This window comes from Podarcis tiliguerta, assembly GCF_965153285.1.
Source record: "Podarcis tiliguerta genome assembly, chromosome: 5".
Classification (NCBI taxonomy): Eukaryota; Metazoa; Chordata; class Lepidosauria; order Squamata; family Lacertidae; genus Podarcis; species Podarcis tiliguerta.
In genome coordinates this window covers 6,128,580-6,143,650 of record NC_139538.1, presented here as the reverse complement: position 1 = coordinate 6,143,650, position 15,071 = coordinate 6,128,580, and the positions used below count along the sequence as shown (strand labels likewise).

The following is a 15,071-nucleotide window of genomic DNA, read 5'->3' as shown; positions in this document are numbered from 1 at the left end:
CCTCACAATTTTCTCCATCGACTTTGCAGACTGCCCTTTGTGCCTCAGTTGTCGAATATTTCGGAAGTCGAATGGCGTTCCGGAACGGATTACAGTGCTGCCTCGCAAGACGAAATTAATTCGTTCCGCAAGTTTTTTCGTTGTGCGAGTTTTTTCATCTTGCGAAGCACCACTGCATTTAAACACTAACAACGGCGGTGGGGGGGGAGAAGCAGGACAGCTGCCGCAGCCGGTACCTCAGACTCACCTGCGCGTTGTGGCCACCGCGCGACGCGGCTGCTGGAGGCGGCGGGGGTCAGGAGCGCGACTCTGGCTGCAACGCTGGCTGCTGGCGGCAACGGCTCTCTGAGGGTAGCGCGCGAGGGGGGTGGGCAGTGGCGCGAGGCAGCCGGAAGGTCGGCCGTCAGCCGGAAGATCGGAGGGAGCCGGAGGAGCCGTCAGCTGGAAGGTGGGAGGGAGCCGGAGGAGCGGGGAAGCGAGCGTGTGTGCGTGCAGTGACTGTCGCCATGACACTAGAGGCAGGGCCATTTCGTCTAGTGAAGCAAGCCCTTAGGAAAATCCGTCTTGCGAAGCACCTCAGAAAATGAAAAACCCTTTCTTCTAGAGAGTTTTTCTTCTTCCGAGGCATTCGTCTTGCGGGGTACCACTGTACGTTTGACAGCCAAGGTACCAATGTATGAGTAAAAGGGCGATATCCATCTCTCTCTCCCCCTTTGCAAATAGGGGTGTGTCTCTCTGTGTATATTCTTTGCAGTTGTATTGAAGGGAGAGAATTCTTGGCTCTGCACTTCTCCCTTGTGGCGTTCCAGGACTGAAGGAATTTGCAGGTCAAATAAAGGCACTGGTGCCTTCCCCTCCCTCTTCTTGCTGCTTGCACTGAGTTTCCCGCAGTTGCCGTGTGTGTTGTAGAATCATAGAGTTGGAAGCGATCCTGAGGATCGTCTCTTCCAACTCCCTGCGGCTGTTCCAAATGCAAGCTTGATGTTATCAGCACCTCTAAGCAACCGAACTACCCTGATAGTGTGTGGGTTAAAGCTGGGGCGGAAGAATGTGACCTCATTCACTCTGCAAAACAGGTACTGGAATTGGTTGAGGAGGCGAAATGAAAATCCCTTTTGTAAACAGCCGCTCTTACATAAATTGTTGCTTTGGCAGGGCTAAGCAGAACAACTGGGAGTTTTAAGTGTGGCGAGGGGTACTTGAAGGGCTGGCAATTAAGGATCATATCCCGCCTGGAGGCAGACTGTTACACAATGCCGGCTTAGCAGTAGACAAATGGAAAACACTGGCCTCATGACATTTGTGTTTCCACATCACTGTCCTCTGAGTAGCTCACAGCAGTGGATGCCGTGGGACTGTATGTGTGTGTGTTTAAAATCTCATTCCAGCCTTGTTAAAGGCATTTGCGTGGACAGGCGGAGTCCCCAGATCCCGAGCGGTCCCCCCCCCCCCCGTCATGTGGAATAACGACTCAAGACAATGTGCTATGGGATTAAATTGGCCACAACTTTATTAAATTTCAAATGTGGGGAGACCTTGGCTCAGGCATTGGGCGTTCTCCCTCCCCAGTCCCCAGCTAGGGACCTAGGGAGCATCAGGGTTATCCAGTGGGGGGGGGGATGGGCCGGCTCTGGAGAACATATGTTCAAGCAGAGATAGCCGCCCCTGTTACGCTGCCGCCGCAGGGGAGAGCAATGACGACCTTTCGGCGTACGGTCAAAGCCTCCCTTCAGAAACCCCTTTAATGGGGAACCCTGGTATTGTCGCCGCAAAGAGGAAGATGGACTAAAGGATTCCGCCCAAGGCCTGATACCGCCAAAGTTGTGACGTTTTGCTACGGAAAGGCGAAACCTGCCAATGCAGGGAAATTCCTTTCCGGCCCTTTAACAGCGACCTTAACATAGCAGCTCCTGCATACCTGTGAAGAAAAGTTAACCTGCAAAACCTGTGAAGAAAAGTTAACCTGCAAAATAAGACATTAACTGAGGGTGGGTAGGGTGGGAGAAGCTCTGGAGCCAAGTGAGGATTCCCAGGTAAAATCCTCCCTCTATTGTGTGGGCAGGTAATCCCTCCCCTACCTGGCCTGGTCTCCTTGGCAACGCTTCCCCCAGGTGGGATTGGACAACTGACTGAGGTAGGCGGAGACCTCCAGGTATCCCACCTGAGGGAAGGCAAAGCCAAGCCTATGCTTATGGAGCCGCTCCAGATCTAGGGGCTGCGCGCGTCCACGCAAAGGGCGCCCCCCGTTTTAAGCAGGGAGCGATCATTGCCAAGCAGACAGGCATCCTCTCAGTTAATGCATTTTCACATTTGGGGGGCCAAAGGAATGAAGAACTGAAGGCGCAGGGGCCCAGAATTTTTAATTTTTATACAAATATCGAAGCACATGGCCACTCATGTAATGATAATAATAATAATAATTTATTTATACCCCACCCATTTGGCTGAGTTTCCCCAGCCACTCTGGGCGGCTCCCAATCAAGTGTTTAAAAACAGTACAGCGTTACATATTTAAAACTTCCCTGAACAGGGCTGCCTTAAGATGTCTTCTGAATGTCAGGAAGTTGTTTATCTCTTTGACATCTGATGGGAGGGCGTTCCACAGGGCAGGCACCACTACTGAGAAGGCCCTCTGTCTGGTTCCCTGTAGCCTCACTTCTTGCAATGAGGGAACTGCCAGAAGGCCCTCGGTGCTGGATCTCAGTGTCCGGGCTGGACGATGGGGGTATATATGTATATATGCAAGTGTCTGCCTCGTTTAAGGGGTCATCTGCACTTCCTTTCGTGCAGTGTTTCTAGGCACAAGTCTGGGTTTTAAAGCTGTGCTTGAGTGTGAGGTTTGTTTGTTTGTTTGTTTTTTTGGGGGGGGGTTGGTCCAGGCACTTTCCCAGGGAAACCCTGGTTTTTTACCGCTGAGTGGGAGCAAACAGCTATCGGATGTTTTGTTTTTGTTTTTTGCTGTTTGCTCTGATTCAGCAGTAAAATGGATGTTTTCCCAGGAAATTGCTTGGACCACTTTTGGACCGCTTTTGTCTGCCAGGACAAAACAAAACCCGCTCAGATCTGGACCTGGGAAAGTAAGACCTATGTCTAGAAAGCACAAGCAAAAGAAAGTGTGGATATATACTTTGTTAAGGGAATATTTGTGTGAGTTAATACTTTATTATGCCTTTGGAGTGGTGCTGTATCTTTGTACTTCTTCTTCTTCTTAAATTTCTTAGGTGATTTTTTTTGCTATGGCAACTCAAAATGACTTACAAAACATCCATCCACCCATCAAAACCAAGGGGGTGGAATACATTAAAACACCCCACTGTCTCTAAAAGGAGTAGATGTGCGGCTGGTCTGACCCAGGTCCAAGGCTCTTTTTGCCTTCATTTCAATGACACTTTCTTACTTATTTGATTCATTTACTTCCACTTAATACCACTTTATACCAATAACAAACTTAGTTGGTCTCTAAGGTGCTACTGGAAGGAATTTTTTTATTTTGTTTCGACTATGGCACGCCAACACGGCTACCTACCTATAATTAATACCATAGTTTAAGTGATGTTCAGAAGGATACCAAAAGGATGCACCTTAAAATCTGATAAAATTAATTGTAAACCCCCCAAATCACTCAAAATGCCCACCAAAACAAGTCATATCTTTAAAAAGTCTTTCAGTTAAACATAAAGAGGGAAGCAAAGGGTGCTCAGCTGCAGAGACAGGCTTTCCTAGCAGCCAATGAGAAGGAGCAGCTCAGAGGAAGATGGACACTGGAAGAGTGGAAGTGGAAAGGGCAGCAACAGAGACCTGCTCCGGAGGAGGAGTGAGGCGAAAGTTGTTGTGAACAACTGGGTACGACCAAGGACATGGAAGGTATTACAGAGAGAAGAAGCTGTAGGAGAAGAGCAAATGTATTTCATTCTCACTGAACTTCTAGCTAATGCACATGTTGCTTCAAACCACATGAGGGCACTGGTAGTGCAACAATCTATCCAGCTGTTTGTCTAAGTCAGGCACCCCCAAACTTGGCCCTCCAGCTGTTTGGGGACTACAACTCCCATCATCCCTAGCTAAAAGGACCAGTGGTCAGGGATGATGGGAATTGTAGTCCCAAAACATCTGGAGGGCCAAGTTTGGGGATGCCTGGTCTAAGTTAACTCTGCCCCTAAAAACTAAGCCATTTTGTTTTGCTATTCTCTAGACAATATATCTGATGCTTTCTTTCTCTCACCCCACTCATCCTGTAAGTAATTCCTGCATGAATAAAGCCTCTGAATTACAAAAACTATAAGCGATTCCTTCAATCTAATTCACCCAAGCTGCAAGGTCTGCTGACAGAAGTTGTTTCCCATCACAGTTTCCCTTGCCCCCCGCCTTTGTCCCAAGGAACAGATTGGGTGTGCTGGCTGAAAAGATGCCAAAGTTCAATGTGCACACTCGGTTTTAGTTCAGTTTGCCAGGGTAGAAGGTGGAGAGCCTCGCCAACCAGGAGGCCTTGCAACTGGCAATGGATCTTGAAACTGGAAGAACAAGTTGTTGCAGGAGCATCTCAGGTGGAACTTGCTCTTTTTGCAACACTGAGGTCAGCCCTATGGCACACTCGGAATTGAGCTTGATCAACTCTAGACTCACAGTAAAGCAATTGTTTAAAGGTTTATGTATGACCTTGCTGTTACCTGTTGCTTTTACATTATGCTCTTGTGAAAGCTGGTGAACAGGGACTAGAGACTAAAGTCTTTCCCCTTTTTCTCCAGCTGCTCTCGCCTTGTAGCAGTTTTCTTGAAGGCGTACGCATGCAGCCTTTGCCTTGCTCAAACAAGCTCTTGCCTCCAGCAAGGCCCTAAGAATCAGGTGTTGCTTCAGGTTTTTTAACTCAGTCTTTTGGGTTGCTCAATTTCCCATTGTTTGCATGTCGTAGCTGCAGTTGCTCTGTTAGTGGAGAAAGTGGCTGACATCATTATTAACAATCCTTAATCCTTGAAGCTCTGCATGCTGTTTAGATTCCTCCGTGCTTGCAAACCCAGCATTTTCCCTGTGCAACACATATCAACTTACGAGTGTGAGTTTCTTGGCAACTCTGCTCATGCCTACATCCAAATGGATCCAAGTTGCTTCTCAGCCTTTTCACAACACTGATTTATTCTTTTTTACTGATGGCTCTGCCCTTGGTAATGGCACAGGCCAACTCCGAATAGGACATGCTTTCTGTTCTCCTACGCTGTCCCTGGCTGAACTTGTTGCTCCCATGCTGTCAAGTGATCTATTGTTGTTGACATGGAAAAAATAGATGCTTTTCACCTCTTCTGACGCCTATTGCAGACGACCTGGTCATTGTTGCTTTGCTAGAAACTATAGCCTGCTCTCCTTTATCTCTATCATTCACCAAAGTTCCTGCGGTGATGCAGAAGCAGAGTGCCAGCAGAGTGCACCAGGCCCCAATACTTCAAAACCCTTCCCTGCTCCAGGCCGCAGTAGGGAGTCAGCATTTCAGAGGGGGAATAGCGGGTGGGAAATTGCAGCAGCTGTTCCGCCCTCTCATGTTCTTTCCCTGTTCTCTCTCTTTCTGCTTTGTGTAACAGACTGTATCAGTGGGGGTGGGGGGAAGAGAGGTCAGCGTGATCCCACCCTGAAGCATTGCTCAACTGGCCAATAAATAGCCGGCTGGCCTGGGTTTCTGGACAGGCTGTGCAGAGAGAGACCAGCAGCAGACCCGGGAGAGCATTAGGCACAATGCGGACACAATTCTTCAGCGTCCTTGCCCTGACCCTGGGCTGCCTGTCCCAGGTACAGGCTGAAGTGGCTGTCCAGCCTGACTTCCAGCAGGATCAGGTAACCGCGCCTTCCCCCCACCCCCCGCCCCCAGCTCAGGGGCCAAAGAGCTGAGTTCAGTTGTCTGCATGGAGCTTGGCTTAAACCTAGCAAGTCCCGTCCCTGGATCGTCTGCCCGGGACCCTTGCAGAATCTGAAATGAAATGACTTATTTCATTTCATTTATTGCACTTCCATCCTGCTTCCCCTCCAGGAGGTCAAGGTGGCGTGCATGACCCACACACCTTCTCATTTAATCCAAACAACAACCCTGTGAGGGAGGTTAGTCTGAGAGAGGCAGTGGCTGGCTCTCAGGGAGCTTCACGACTGAGGGTGGGAACAGAATCCTGGTCTCCCAGTCCTAGTCTGGTGCTCTAGCCATTATGTCACAGTGGCTGTCTTTCAGTTGACCCTGAACAGCTCAGATCTAAGATCTTGGAAAGGGACCTCCTTGGGAGAGAGACTTGGCTCAGAGGTCTGCCTGTCATTCAGTGTCTCCGCTGGCATGTTCCAGGCATTGAAAAATGTATGCTTCAACTCCAAGCCAAGTCATGTGGAGGACAAGAAGAGAGGATGACCGACGTGAGAATGTTCTCATTGTCTGGCTATTGCCTGTGCAAAAGGAATGAGAAGGAAACTCACTCGCTACCTCTTTACACAATGCCTGTGCCAACGATCTGCATGTACAGGAATTTTGGAAGCTGCCTTAGACCAAGTCAGACCCTTGATCTAGCAAACCCAGTATTGTCAACACTGGCTGGCAGCAGCCAGGATTTCAAGTGGGGGTCTCTCCCAGCCCCACCTGGAGATGCTGCCAGTGAAACAGCTGCTCTACCCAGGGAGCTAGAGCTTTTCATCTCTCAGAAGCTGGGAATAAATAGGGAAGGTGTTTTGAAATTCTGAAAATAATCTGTTTGTTTGTGCCCCCCCACTCCCCCCCTGAAATGTGTTCAGCAAGGGGCACAACAAAGAGACGAAGAGGGCTAATTCTGACTTAGCCTTGTTAATTGTGTGGCTTATGTGCTCCCAACTCCAAGAGAGAGTTTTCCACCAAAGTTTCTTAATTTACGGTGGTTGGAGGGGAAATCTGAAGAGGCTTCTTCTTTAGGCAAAGCTACTCCAAAGAGAGGTGTCAGTATGCCTCTCCTCTCCCTGTGTCTTTAATGCCCAGGCCAAAGAAGACCCCTATGTTACTCTGAAGCTTGCACGGTTTTTAGCACAAGTGTGAGGGAGGAAGAGCCAAGGGCAGCGCAGTGGGCTGGCAAGCAATAAGGAAAGGTTTGTAAATCAGGGAACTGGGGTCTCCCATCAGCCCACGAGGCATTGCGTCCCAACCCACCCCACCCATTTGGCCAGGCAGCAGATTCCAGAGCAAAACGTTTGTGCTAAAGCAGTCCCTGTGTTTGTAGTTCACAGGGAAATGGTACAGCATCGCCCTGGGCTCCAACGCCCGCTGGTTCAAGGACAAGAAGCAGGTGATGAAGATGTGTACCACGGTGGTCATGACCACGGAGGACGGGGACCTGGATGTCACCTCCACTTACCCCAAGTAAGGAGGCACAGGTGGGCTGCCAAGCCTTGGCCTGGAGTGCCCCCCCCACCCGACAGATGGAATTAATATTGTGGGATGTTGCACAGGCCTCTGGTCACAATGGCATCAAAAATCAGGGATGAGCAAGATTAATGGAGGGGTGGGTCTTTTGTCAGCACAGAAGGCTAGGAGCAGAACCTCCATGTTCAGAAGAAGAAGGGTTTGGATTTGATATCCCGCTTTATCACTACCCAAAGGAGTCTCAAAGTGGCTAACATTCTCCTTTCCCTTCCTCCCCCACAACAAACACTCTGTGAGGTGAGTGGGGCTGAGAGACTTCAGAGAAGTGTGACTAGCCCAAGGTCACCCAGCAGCTGCATGTGGAGGAGCGGAGACGCGAACCCGGTTCCCCAGATTACAAGTCCACTGCTCTTAACCACTACACCACACTGGAGCACGGGAACACTGATGCCCAGATATGATGGGAGACTGCAGCTGCCTTGCTTGGAAGCGCTCCATGCTGAACTGATCCTGGAGTCAGGATGCTGGGCAAGATGAGAAGAGCCAGGCTGGATCAGGCAAAAGATCCACCCAGCCCAGTTTCCTGCTTCCAAATATGGGCAGACAGATGACCTGGGGAAGTCCCCAAGCAGAGCATGAGGCAATGACCCTTGCCTGTTGCATGCTCCCAGCAACTGACCTCTAAGGGTACACTGCTTTTTGACATGGAGGTTCCATAGTGCTTTCAACACTGATCACTGTTGGCAGCAATGGACCCTTCTTCTTGCATCCATAGAACCCTTTAAAAAGAAAAACCATCCAACCCCATGGCCACAAACCTTGTGACTGGGAGTTCCACAGGTTAATGATGCACCGCTTGAAGCTGCTATTATTGTTTTAGACAGCCCATAGAGATTCTGCAATAGACAGATGCTGGGCAGATGTTGACAGAAGCAAGCTGGCATCTCCCAGGGGGCTGATTTGCAGTTGATCCATGGAGAGTTCTCACTCCCAATATTTCAACAATAGCAGGAAAATAAAATAAATCCTCTGCCACGGCTGGCCTTGCACTGGCCTCTCATCTCTCAGCCTCTGTGTTCCCCACCTGTAAAATGAGGATATTCATAGGTTGCCTTTCACCAGGGCTGTATGCAGCTCTGTGGGTCTGTGTTCGAATCCTTCATCTATAGGAACCCAGCTGTAAATTTACAGTAAAGGTAAAGGGACCCCTGACAGTTAGGTCCAGTTACGGACAACTCTGGGGTTGCGGTGCTCATCTCGCTTTACTGGCCGAGGGAGCTGGCGTACTGGCTGAGGGAGCTGGTCATGTGGCCAGCATGAATAAGCCGCTTCTGGCGAACCAGAGCAGTGCATGGAAATGTTTTTTACCTCCCTGCCAGAGCGGTACCTATTTACCTACTTGCACTTTGACGTGCTTTCGAATTGCTAGGTTGGCAGGAGCAACAGGAGCTCACCCTGTCTTGGGGATTCGAACCACCGTCCTTCTGATCGGCAAGCCCTAGGCTCTGTGGTTTAACCCACAGTGCCACCTGCATCCCTAGATTTACAGTATGTACTTGTTTATAAATGTGACCCAAGAGCATTGCATAAGTGAGACTCTGCCAACCTGATGCCCTCCAGAGGATTTGAGCTGAACATTTGGAAGAATTTTCTGATAGTAAGAGCTGTTCAACAGTGGAACGGTCTCCCTTGGGAGGAGATGGACTCTCCTTCCTTGGAGGTTTTTAAGCAGAGGTGGGTGGCCATCTGTCAGGGATGCTTTAGCTGAGATTCCTCAAACTCTGAACCCTGATTCCTCAAACTCTCAACCCTGAAGCTTGTTCCCGTAAGCCAGGAGGCTTCCTGAATTGACTGCCTGTGCTTCTCCTTCTTTCATCACTGTCCTGCTCTCTCTCTGCTCTAGGCTCAACGAGTGCGAGACGAGGAAAAGCCTTTTTGTCCGGACTGAGCAGCCTGGCCGGTTCCTATACACCAGTCCACGTAAGTGGGAGCCACGTCATCTCCTGTCTTGCTGGGCAGCAGCCAGGCAACCCTCAGTCTGGGATGGGTTGGGAAAGAGATTGGCACCTTTCTGACTTAATCCCTCCTGGTTGTTTCCAAGCAGGGCAAGGAAGAGCCATCCCTTGCCAGACGGAGAGGGAAACTGGTTCAGCTGGGGGTTGGGTGGGTGCCAAACCAAACCAACCTGCCAGTGGCTAGCACCATTTATATCATAGAATTGTAGAGTTGGAAGGGACCCCCAGATTCATCTTGTCCAACCCCCTGTAATCCAGGAATCATTTGCGTGGTGTGCAAAGCCAGTGTCTGGCAGTGGTGGGGTGTGGGTGTGTGACTGTGTCTCCTTGCTGGCTCCATTTCAATTCTTCTCTTGCCTCCTTCGATGCCAGGCTCCGGAAACCGCCATGACGTCCGTGTGGTGGAGACCAACTACAATGAGTACGCCTTGCTGTATGCCAAGGAGCAAAACATGAAGAAGTTGACCATGGTAACACTGTATGGTACGTCTGTTCCTCCCACTGCTCTGCCACCAGGGGGCAGCCTTCCTCCCTTCTGCTCCACCACCCCCGCCCTTCTGGCTTGCGCTGTTCCCCTTGGGGACAGAGGACTGGGGAGCCTGGGTTTTATTGCACCAGATAGATTGAGTGGCAGGAGAGCTGGAGAGTTGGAAGGGACCGTGAGGATCATCTAGTGCAACCCCTGCAGGGCAGGAATCCTTTCGCCCAACATGGGACTCGAACCCACACCCTGAGATGAAGAGTCTCGTGCTCTACCAACTCTCCTTGCTCAACAGTGCTTTGTATTTCTGGTGGCAGGTAGAAGCAAGGAGCTGAGTCCCGAACTGCGGGAGAAGTTCACCCAGCTGGCCTTGGCAGAGGGACTTGGTAATGAGGACATCCTCTTCTTGCCCAGCACTGGTAAGTGGGAGAACTGGGAGCGGGAGCCGGACAGGCCTCAGGTTTCTTCCTCTAGGGATTGCCATGTGGGGTTTATCATGGGTTCACCTGCCTCCTGCTTGCTTGGACAGAGGGCAGCAATTCATAAACAGTTTTCAGGCCCCTTCCCCTTGGTACCATAAAAACCCATCCCAGTGCCCCCATCCTATCCTAAGAAAAGGCATTATTTGGAATAGTGCTTTGTACAACACACTATTTTTCATTTTCATTTATCTATTAGATTTATATACCGGCATTCAGCACAAGACCTCTGGGTGGTTCACAAGATAAAAATGCAAAGTAAAAGCACAAGTAAATAATTAAAACGCTAACAACGGAACAACAACCCCCCCCCCAAACACATTTAAACGTAAATAGAGCGTTAATCAGCCCAAGGCCTGGTTGAAAAGGAACTTTTTCACTTGGCACCTAAAGGTGTATAATGAAGGCTCCAGGTGAGCCTCCCTGGGGAGAATATTCCACAAATGGGGAGCCACTGCAGAAAAGGCCCCGTTCTCATGTTGCCACCTCTCGTGGAGGAGGTACACTAAGCAAGATAGTAGGGCCATGACATTTAGAGCAGTAGCCATTGATTGTGCATTGATTCAAAATCCACTAATACTATTTAGTTTAATTAATGCAATTGAAATGATGTTTGATCCAGCGATAGCACCTGTTTCAAAGCCTGAAGGTCATTTACACCTCCAGCACCCCCTGGTGCCCCCGAGAATCTTAGCACCCCACCTTAGGTAATCACTCACCAGAAGTTTGCACTGCCCACTTGAGCAGCCACTAGGCTAGGACATAGGTAAAGTCTAGTCCATTGCAGCACTTAGTTTTGCCTCACCAATGGCACAGAAGAAACCAAAGAAGATTTCTTGAGGGCAGTGTGGTTCCCCATCCTTGGTTTAAAGGGGTCCTGTCAGATGGCAATGGTGATTGCTCGTGAGTAACCAGTCAGGACTGCAATCTGCCTGCTGGTCCTGTTTCTAGATTTTTAGTGGGGGGTATATGAAGAAAGAGGAGGAGAAAAACTGAGTAGAGAGGTGAAACAGGCATAAACGAGTTTCCTGCTGGAATTAAAAATTAAGGATATCTGGCCTTACGTGTCATGCATACCATATTCCCAGTCTGAGCAACAGAGGGGTTTGCATCTAGACATAAATTAATGGTTAATAAGCCATCTTTGGTCTCTTGCAGCCGGACACTCTGAATTGCATTGTGGGGCTGGGGGGGGGGTGTTAAGGAGTAGGGAATGCAAGAGTGCAATGGGCTTGCCTAGTGGTGCGTGTGTGGCCAAGGTTGGACTAGAAGACCTCTGGGTGCCCTTGTTCCAGAGCTGTGATTTGGTGGCCACACAGGACTGTGCCCTGGGCAGCAAAGCAACCCTTTGCTCACTAGCATGCAGCACACACACCCCTGCCACCTTCAAATGCCTTTAGACCACTCCCTGATCCCTCTCCTTGCCTTCTCTCCGGACAGATCTTTGCATGACGGACGATGTGTAGGTGAGTTGCCTTTTACTCTGTGGCTCGTGGGAGAGGCAAGCGGTGGGCAGTGTTACATTTCTAGAAATCAAAAGGTTGGGGCTCATACGTGTCTGTCCCAAGGCCTTTCCTCATAAACCCTGTGTGTCAATTGCCGGGGAAGGAGTGCACAGGGCTCTCCAAAGCATGGTTTGTCAGACATAATATGTGTGTTATGTGTGAGCTAGGCCACTGTCTGGAGCAACAAGTGCCGAGGGCTGCTTGCTTAAGAACATAAGAAAACCCTGATGGATCAGACCAATGGCCCATCTAGTCCAGCATGCTGTTCTCACAGTGGCCGGTCGGATGCATATTGTAGGAAACCCGCAAGTAGGATTTGAGCACAAGAGCCCTCTCCTCTTCTGGGTTTCCAGCCACTGGTATTCAGAAGCATGGCTGCCTCCGACCGCAGATGCGGATCATAGCCATCATGTCTGGTTACCAGCGATAGTTCTCTCCTCCATGAGTTTGTCCAATCCTCTTCTAAATCTCTCAACGTTGGTGGCCATCAATGCCTCCATAGTTTAACTCTGTGCTTTCTTAGATGATAAAGAGAGAGAGAAAGAGAGGGAGGGAGGGAGAGAAGAGGCATGGAAGAGATTTCCAAGGATCAAGAGAGGCCTTCATTGTTTGGGAGCATCTGTGGGGCTGCAGGTTAGCTTCTGGAAGGCCCACAGAAGGTTGGCCTGATGATCAGCCATGGTAGTTCTTCAGGACGCAATGACTGCCCTGCTGCTGATTCAGGCCAAGGGTCCAGTCTCCAGTTTTCTCACAAGCTGGGCATGGATGTGATAGTTGCGCACAGCTGCTTGTCCTCAGCAGGGGCTGTTCAGAAGGATACTGTTTCTGAACATGGATGCTCTCTTGATAGATCTGAATCTGAATTTGTCTTGTCTCCTTTTAAAGCTAATAGAGCCACATCTGGTGGCAGGGAGTTCCGTGGTCATGGTGTGTCAACAAATACAGTTGTGTGTAGTTTGCACCCAGAAGAGGGCTGAGCTTGCTTGGATACCACCAAGGGGAATTGAGACTTCTAAATCTGGTGGTTGGTGGTTGGGATTATATCCAGAATGCAGAAATATGTGGCAAACACACACCCTTTCCTTTTCAAGCTCCTAGGTTGAAAATCCAGGTTTTGCTTCGAGCAAGGAAGCCCCATTTTCTGACCCGTCTGCCAATCCTTGACTTCTCCAGCACTGACGTAGCACCTGTTCCCTGTTCAGCCATGAGCATCTTTCCCCTCTAACCCACCCCTGTAAAAGCTGATCCTTGATTAAAAATAAAAAAATGTCACACAAAATGGTAGTGTTGATGTTTTGGTTTTGTCATTGGGGGAATCTCCAGGAACACACTCCCTTAATCCTCAGCCCACAGGTACATTAATTATTATTTGTTACTACTATTATAATGTCATAATATGGCAATATTTCTTCCTACAAAAAGTATCAGTTCCTGCCATCAGGAAATGCTGCATTTCTTCCCAGAGTTGCCTTTATTGATACCCCCCCGACTTTTAAATTATTATTATTATTATTATTATTATTATTATTACTACTACTACTACTCAAAGGCGCTTGAAGTGTCTATCAAATGCATTAGGAAGGCTGTCTTAATCCTTCAACCTGTTTATCCATGTAGCCCACTGCTGCCTACACTGGCTGGCAGCAGCATTCTAGGGTTGTCTCAAGCAAAAAGAGCTTGGCACTCCCCCAGGTCTCAGTATGGTCCTTTTAGCAGGGGGAGTGTCAAGCTCTTCTGCATGCATAGCTAGAGGGTATGGGTGACTGTCTGGCACAGATGCTAGAATAATAGAATTGTAGAGTTGGAAGTTTGACCAAACTGCAGGAGGCAGTGGAAGACAGAAGTGCCTGGCGTGCTCTGATCCATGGGGTCACAAAGAGTCAGACACGACTAAATGACTAAACAACAACAAGAGTTGGAAGGGACACCCAGGGTCATCTAGTTCAACCCCCAGCAATGCAGAAATCTCAGCTAAAGAGTTGTTTGGCAGTGGAACTGTCTCAGTTGGGAGGTTATGGACTCTCCTTCCTTGGAGGTTTTTAAGCAGAGGTTGGGGTTAGGTGGCCATGAGTCATGGATGCTTTAGTTGTGATTCCTGCATTGCAGGGCATTGGACCAGATGACTCTTGGGGTCCTTCCAACACTACAATTCTTTGGTTCTCTTATCAGTATGGGGGGGGGGTGTTCAATGGGGGTGGCTGAATCAGGAGAGAAAAGGAAGTGTGGAAAAAGTGCGTGTAGGGGAGAGTTGAGAAAACTGACAAGGAGGGTGGAGGAAAAAAGGGAGTAAGAGTAAGAATGGGGATGCAAAGCCAGTGTGGTGTAGTGATTAAGAGTGTTAGACTCGTAATCTGGTGAACCGGGTTCGCTTCTCCGCTCCTCCACATGCAGTTGCTGGGTGACCTTGGGCTAGTCACACTGAAGTTTCTCAGACCCACTCACCTCACAGAGTGTTTGTTGTGGGGGAGGAAGGGAAAGGAGAATGTTAGCCGCTTTGAGACTCCTTCGGGTAGTGATAAAGCGGGATATCAAATCCAAACTCTTCTTCTTCTTCAAAGTAAGTTGCAAAAAGGAGGGTGTAGGAGGCTTGGGGATAGGGTTGAAGATGAAAGCAGGGGCCTGAAAGGGCCTGAAAAACAGGAGATGGAATGAAGCTGAAAATGGGTGCAAAGCAGAGCTGCAGAAAGAAGAGATCAGCAGCTCCAGAAATGAGACCTTCCTTCCAACTCACAGGCAAACTGGCCCCAAGTTGTTAAGGGCTTTATATTCTAACAGTAACACCTTGAACCTAGCCTAGTAGCAGATTGATAACCAGTGCAGATTCCTGGGCACTGGTGTTCTATGCTGAGAAGGCCTCACTCCTAATAGCAATTGTGCTGCAGCACTGTGCACTAACTGCTGCTCCCTGTTCAAGCGCATTGCAGTAATGCAGTCTTGAAGTTACCAGTGCATGAACTGCCGTGGCCAACCTTTCCCAGTCCGAGCTTTTTCCTGGCCATATTCAATCATTTCAGTGGGTCTAAATGTGTAAATGCCACCCACGGTCTCCCATTATTTCAATATTGTTGCTTCCCCGCCCCCCTTCCAAATAGGATGCCCCGCTCCTTTCCTGAGCAAGGTTCCCATGCCTTTCAGTTGATTAAAGCATAGCGGTGACAACCCTAAGGTTGCAGGTTCGATCCCTGAATGGGACAGCTGCATATTCCTGCATTGCAGGGGGTTGGACTAATTCAGGGGTCA

At 49.3% G+C, this 15,071-nt stretch overlaps 1 protein-coding gene across 2 annotated transcripts; it reads left to right on the top strand.

The window, feature by feature from the left end:
- Nucleotides 1–5,604: 5,604 nt before the first annotated feature.
- On the top strand, nt 5,605–13,115 carry LOC310678465 (lipocalin-like). Of its 2 annotated transcripts, none has more exons than XM_083442462.1 (7): nt 5,605–5,820; nt 7,209–7,348; nt 9,255–9,331; nt 9,739–9,849; nt 10,165–10,266; nt 11,767–11,792; nt 12,930–13,115. In XM_083442462.1, exons 1-6 carry the CDS (start codon nt 5,722–5,724, stop codon nt 11,790–11,792), a joined length of 555 nt encoding a protein of 184 aa, XP_083298588.1. In that variant the 5' UTR covers nt 5,605–5,721; the 3' UTR covers nt 12,930–13,115. The 2 variants fall into 2 exon arrangements, with proteins under 2 accessions (XP_083298588.1, XP_083298587.1); XM_083442461.1 differs by having other exon boundaries at nt 5,611–5,820; nt 12,923–13,115.
- The last annotated feature ends 1,956 nt before the right edge of the window (nt 13,116–15,071 follow it).